Below are 7,328 nucleotides of genomic sequence, written 5' to 3' on the forward strand. Positions count from 1 at the left end.
GTTGAAAAATGTCCACGAGTTAAAAAAATAGCCCCGAGTACCTACGGACGGCTATTACTGTAATTCTCCGAGTTCGAATCAAGGGGAAAACTCGGGAGAGTTCGTAAGTAACTCGGGAAAGTGGGACAGGGCGTTAAGTCTTCTCGCAAAACAAAGGCAAAATTCCTAACACCTAGCTAGTGATCTATCTTCTTTCAAACGGGTACCCAAGAACCAGTCACACCAGTCACACAAATCCTACATGCACAGAGATCCACACAGTCTTTTTAAAGCGTTAAACACACTTTGAATCCAAGCGGGACCACCTTCTCAATAGAACAAGTAAACACAATGCAGTAGCAAATTACCTGCACTTAAACACTTGGATTCAAACAAGAACAAATACAGTTGTAACATAAGAGCAAAATCACACTCAAACAAGAAATAATACAGCTAATAGTTATAATGCATTAAACCACACTAATTTAAATTACTTAGATCATACAATTCAAGCAAACAGTTCTAACTATACAAGAGCAGAATTAGTTACATTACCAGAACAAAATTAGTTACATTGCAAGAACAGAATATTACAATTCACATAAAGGCAGATCAGTACAATTTAAACAACAAATACAAATATTTAATTCAAACGCACTTTTACTTCAATTTTCTAACACGCAAAAATCGTCAAGCACTCACACAGACAATACAAGTAGCAGTCCGCGAACTTAACACATTCTAAATCTTAACTTTCTAAATCTTAATACACTCTAAATCAGGTGTTCTCAACCAGGGGGGAATTCCCCCAGGGGGGGATTTCAGGTTTTCAGGGGGGGAATATTGGGACCACAGATTAGCAAACTCAAACTGTTAGAATGTTGATCTTTTTATGGCCTTTGAGCTCCCAGGGCGTCACAAAATTCAGTATGCATCGGTTACCTGCTGCAAGCAGCCTATCAAACCGTTCACCACAAGCTCCTGAACCGTAAGGATCAGATTCAGATTCAGATTCAGATTCAATTTTAATTGTCATTGTCAGTGTACAGTACAGAGACAACGAAATGCATTAATAGATACAAAATAAATGCAAAATAGATTACCCATAGACAGGGCTGCCACAAAGGAAAGACATAGGCGCCACCGAGTGGTCCGTCTGCAAGTACCCTTACGAAAGCTTACGCTTTGCTTAGAGTCCTAGACCTAGCCTCCTGTCACGAGTACCCCCACCCCCTACACCCCCTTACCCCTCGGTGAAGCGACGCCACTGCACCCCTGCCGGGCCCCCACTCTCGCAGATGACGTGTGACTCATACTTCAATGCTTGCAGTTCTGAGCAGTCTTCAATGATCCGCGCTACTGAGAGGTCACGCCGGGTTTTCTCTCCGTTAGCTCCTGTGTTTTTTGCCACTTTTTGTGAGTATTTTGTTGGTTTCGCACTCACATTGGTGACTGTGCTTCTCTAGTTTTTGTGGTGTTAACGTGGACCATAATCTCCCATATTTGTGCATTTTACACATATTTTTTTTTGTGCGTCACTGGCATTATTTATTTCTTAATGCCAGCCATGTTGCTGATTAAATAAAAAATAAAGATAAATATTTCACTTTTTTATCTGTGAAAATATCCATTTATAGTTTTGACTTTTTCTTGTTTTTATTTACAGAATTTGGAGCCCATCATGAGTGTCAAAAAAAGAGGGAACGATCATTCATATATTGAATATGGATTCACATCCATCATCATCAATGGAGAAGAAAGGCCTCAATGTGTTATTTGTAGTAAAGCTTTGTCAAATGATTCTATGAAACCAACAAAGTTGAAGCAACATTTGCAGAATGTTCATCCTCAACACAAGGACAAGGACAAAAACTTTTTTGAACATCATGAGAATGCTCTCAAAAAGATGAAGCTGGATTCAACAGGGGCATTCAAAGAAACAAACCAAAAGGTTACTGAAGCTTCTTATGTCGTAGCACTGTAGATAGCAAAGCAGAAAAAAACACATACAATTGGGGAAAATTTGATCAAACCTTGCTCTCTCAAAATGGTGGAAATTGTGTTGGGAAATGGATTGGAGAAAAAACTTGCAGCGGTTCCACTATCAAACAGAACTGTTCATAGAAGGATCAGCGATATGGCCATTGACATCAAGGATCAAGTTGTGCAGGAGATCACGTTTTCAGCATTTGGCTTATTTTCAATTCAACTTGATGAATCGACTGATGTGGCATCGTGTTCCCAGTTGATGGTGTTAGCAAGGTATGTTCACTCAGGTTCATTTAAAGAGGAGTTTCTCTTTTGTTCTCCTCTTGAAACAACTACCAAGGCCTCGGATATTTTGGAAAAGGTTTCATCTTTCTTTGAATCAGAAAATCTTTTGTGGGATAATATCTGTGGGTGCTGTACAGATGGAGCACCAGCTATGTTGGGGACAAAATCAGGATTTCAAGTTTGTGTGAAAAAGCGAGCTCCAAAAGTGAAAGGCATTCATTGTATGATCCATCGTCAGGCACTGGCCTCAAAAACACTTCCAGCTCCGCTAGGGAAGGTTTTGGATCAAACAATTCAAATTGTGAATTTTGTCAAAGGAGGAGCTCTCAACTCACGACTTTTCAAGCAGTTATGTACCAACATGGATGCAGCCCATCATTTGCTTCTTTTCCACACAAATGTTCGATGGCTGTCAAGAGGATATGTAACTGATCGAATATTTGAGCTTAGAGATGAGCTCAAATTATTTTTTGAAGTTCAGGGTAAGATGGAAATTTTTGCCTGGCTGGATGATGAGGAATGGATCATGCGCCTTGCCTATTTGGTTGATATTTTTGAGCAGCTGAATAAACTGAATCTTCAGATGCAAGGAAGGAATACAAACATCATAAAATTCATGGATGCCTTGAAAGCTTTCATGAGCAAGCTGGAAAATTGGAAGAGAAAGGTCAATATAAAAAATGTTGCAATGTTTGAGAAAATGTCATCCGTTCTTGTTGTTGGTGGTGAAGACAAGGTGCTTCCACAATTTGCAAAAAATGAAATTTTGCAGCATTCGACAACACTGGAAAATGAATTCAGCCGATATTTTCCTGAACTTAGCGATGATGAGTTGGATTTAGTGCGAAATCCATTCAAATTGTCAGTTGAAAAAGTTCCTGATGATTGTCAAGATGAATTTCTGGAGCTGAAAACTGATTCGGGAGCAAGAGATATGTTCGATGAGAAATCAATCACAGAATTTTGGCCCTTGATGTGCGATTCCTACCCAAAAGTGGCAGAAAGAGCTATCCGTGCATTGCTTCCGTTTGTGTCGACATATCTTTGTGAGTCAGGCTTTTCAACTCTGTTGCAAATTAAAACGAAGCAACGTAGTAGATTAGAGGTAGAAAATGACCTGCGTTGTGCCCTTTCAAGCACTCCTCCGCGTATCCCAGAATTGGCGAAGAAAAAACAATCACACGTTTCTCATTGACTGTAATCTTCATCTGAACAAAATTAATTACAAATTTACAATATCCTGGTATTCTATTGAACTTTTTGTTTATTGCATTATGCTTCAGTTTGGTCTGTTAAGTAATTCATTATAAATATAAAAAAAACTATTTTACTTTAATTCAAGTTTTATAAATCCATCAACATTTTCAATTGGCATTTAATTTGTAAAACTCCACTATAAAAATAATCCATGTAAAATTGTAAATGTATATGTACTAATATGGAAAAAATAAAGGATTTTCAGTATTATATGCATATTATTTGGAATGCACTTTTTGAGGCAGACAATCTTGGAAAGGAGGGGGGGAATGACATTCTGACATATGGTGAAAGGGGTGCATGGGGCAAACAAGGTTGAGAACCATGCTCTAAATCTTTTTACATACACAAAGTATTTATACAATTCGGATCCAATAACGATGCTAAAAAAGACGATGCTGGATTTCTACAATTTACAATAAGTTCAAGTTCAAGTTCAAGTGAGTTTATTGTCATGTGTCCCTGTATAGGACAATTAAATTCTTGCTTTGCTTCAGCACACAGAACATAGTAGGCATTTAATACAAAACTGATAAGTGTGTCTATATATCATGATATAAATATATGCACACATGAATAAATAAACTGATAAAGTGCAAATAACAGAAAGTGGTTATTAATAATCAGAGTTTTGTCCGAGCCAGGTTTAATAGCCTGATGGCTGTGGGGAAGTAGCTATTCATGAACCTGGTTGTTGCAGTCTTCAGGCTCCTGTACCTTCTACCTGAATGTAGCAGGGAGATGAGTGTGTGGCCAGGATGGTGTGGGTCTTTGATGATACTGCCAGCCTTTTTGAGGCAGCGACTGCGATAAATCCCCTCGATGGAAGGAAGGTCAGAGCCGATGATGGACTGGGCAGTGTTTACTACTTTTTGTAGTCTTTTCCTCTCCAGGGCGCTCAAATTGCCGAACCAAGCCACGATGCAACCGGTCAGCATGCTCTCTACTGTGCACCTGTAGAAGTTAGAGAGAGTCTTCCATGACAACCCGACTCTCCGTAATCTTCTCAGGAAGTAGAGGCGCTGATGAGCTTTCTTGATAATTACATTAGTGTTCTCGGACCAGGAAAGATCTTCAGAGATGTGCACGCCCAGGAATTTGAAGCTCTTGACCCTTTCAACCATCGACCCGTTGATATAAATGGAGCTGTGGGTCCCCCTCCTACTCCTTCCAAAGTCCACAATCAGTTCCTTGGTTTTGCTGGTGTTGAGGGCCAGGATATTGCACTGGCACCATATGGACAGTTGCTCGATCTCTCTTCTATAATCTGACTCATCCCCATAAGTGATATGCCCCACAACAGTGGTGTCGTCAGCGAACTTGATGAAGGAGTTCGCACTGTGATTGGCTACGCAGTCATGGGTATAGAGTGAGTACAGCAGGGGGCTGAGCACGCAGCCTTGAGGTGCTCCCGTGCTGATTGTTATCGAGGCTTTCCACTTGAACTTGAACTTGAATTTGAACTTGAGCTCTGGCCAAGAAAGCACACCAATGCCTCCCCTTCCTTAGAAGGCTCTCAGGAAGTTTGGCATGTCCCCAACAACCCTCATCAACCTCTACAGATGCGCTGTAGAAACCATTTTATCAGCATGTATCACAGCCTGGTTTGGGAACAACTCCACCCCTGTTTGGGCCACTCTTGGACCTTTTGGGCCACTCCTCGCCCTGTTTTATGGGCCCCTAACCTAAAGTAGTGCTAACCACCTCCTGTGCTTGCTAGACAATAATAATTTAACACGATAACGCACAGTTTACAAACACTCAATCTCAATGTCGCGTCACGCTGTTTTCAAACAGTGAACCTCTCCCTCTGATACCGAAGATTTTCCCCTTCCTCGGGTACACTTTGCTGAGGGGTACTACTTCTTAAATGACTACTTTTCATCCTAAATGTTACTATCCCTCCTCTCTAAGTTCTACAGGATTAGTGGTACCTTTTGCATCCGGGTACTTTTCACCAAGTAAACCAGGTTTCCGTCTCTCAGTTACTCTTCGCTATCAGGTACTATTCAACAATCAATCAGAGGGTTACTATTCACTGTTGATCAGCCGCTATACGGAATCGATCTCAAACGTGCACAAACTCTGAAGTTCTATCTACACAGAATTCAAATTATATCGTATGGGCAGAACTTCAATGTGAAATTCTGTATTTGGAAATTTGATTCTGCAAATCTAGTCTCATTCTCGGACCAACTAGTTTTGGTGTATATCCCTCCACATGCGCGGGCTCTCGAATTCAAACTAAATTGCCCAATGAAATCTCGAATGGACTAAAGTATTCCTAGCCAAACTATACTCTAGTCACTGAGCCCAGTGCCTTTACGAGGTTCCTCATCCGTCACTCCAGGGAGGGACTCAGATACCTTCATGCAGACACCCCTCTCTGCTGGGCACCAGGGGTTCAACGCCAAGCCTCTTCACGCTGGCAGTCGATGCCGAGTTTCAGAACGCACCTTTCCAATCAGTACTCCCAGCAAAGATAGATCAATACATAGACCAGACATGTGTTTCAATACCCCAACAATTGGATACCAAATCTGGACAATGTGCCACCCCTCGCCCTCGAAACACGTCAGGCTCTCGTTAAAGCGGCTGCAGTCTGCCAACTACGACCAAGTTTTGGGCCACTCCTCGCCCTGTTATATGGGCCCCTAATCCAAAGGAGTGCTAACCACCCCCCGTGCTTGCTAGACTCTGTTCTAATTATCTCGATGGACCCTTTTCCAAGCGCGCAAATGATCGATCCACCCCGACTAGCGAAGTGCCGAAAATCAATGCGAAAACCGCACAGTGGGCCCGATTTCTGCACTTGTGATCGAAACAGCTCAATACTCTTGATGGCAAACTTGTGTTTGGGGGCCCGTTGAGATCCCTGGTCGAGCCCCCAATGTAAATAGCTTGTTCCAAACTTCCCCCCAGTCTAGTTTCAGTCAAAAATCACTGAGTCAAGCACTTGCACATCTATGCTTTATTTTGACAAAACACAATTACAGTTCCCACTACTATATGTAACCACCTTGTATCTGCCTGATCAAGCCCTCATGAGCTTCACTCAAGCGGAGACACTCCAGAAGGTCATGCAGTCCTAAGCATTCTTCCAGAAGATCGACACAGGACCTCTTGGGAGTGGTCTTTTATAGGTCCCCGAGCCTTGAGGAGCCGAACCACATGGGGGTGGTCTTTTTACAGTCCAATAACATATATCGATTAACCCAGTATATGATGGACATTTCCCTAACCCAATAATACAGTGACTAATACAATGTATACAACCGGTGCTTGTGAAAGAAAGCAATCATTGCAACATTTGCCCAGATATTCAAGAAACTAAGACAAGGCTCAATACTTAATCCAATCAACATAGAGCAAAGTAAAGCTTTGCAACATTATATACAATGTGTATGTCTGGTTTGCATGAATCCAATCCATTCCATGCAATTTACACCTAATTGCCAGGATCTGCAGATGTTTCATTCTCTTCTGGCAGCCCAGAAGCCTTTACTCAATTTTAGTGTCCTGGCCTCTCCAATTTGGCCAGAATTAACACTTTGATGTGGCAACCTAAATACAGGAGAGTTACAATGAACTGAACTACATAAGTAGCAAGAAAGACGATAGCAGGCCATGTTGCCCTGGAAGTCAATTCCATTATTTACTCAGATAATGACTGTTGCAATGCTTCATTCACCTGGCCACCTGATCCCCCAACCTAATGAAATAATGAAAGAATATGCAGGGACTAGTTCGCTGGTCAGGCAGCATCTGTAGGGAGGGGAGGTGAGTTGATGTTCTCAGAAAAATGACCATGCACTGAA

The 7,328-nt window shown here is 41.6% G+C and overlaps 1 protein-coding gene across 1 annotated transcript; it reads left to right on the top strand.

The window, feature by feature from the left end:
* Positions 1–1,660: 1,660 nt before the first annotated feature.
* Positions 1,661–3,448, top strand: LOC116985113 (SCAN domain-containing protein 3-like). The gene is given in 1 exon segment (XM_033039558.1): positions 1,661–3,448. A coding segment is annotated over 1 exon segment (1,788 nt).
* Positions 3,449–7,328: the final 3,880 nt, after the last annotated feature.

This window comes from Amblyraja radiata, chromosome 2, assembly GCF_010909765.2.
Source record: "Amblyraja radiata isolate CabotCenter1 chromosome 2, sAmbRad1.1.pri, whole genome shotgun sequence".
Taxonomy (NCBI): Eukaryota; Metazoa; Chordata; class Chondrichthyes; order Rajiformes; family Rajidae; genus Amblyraja; species Amblyraja radiata.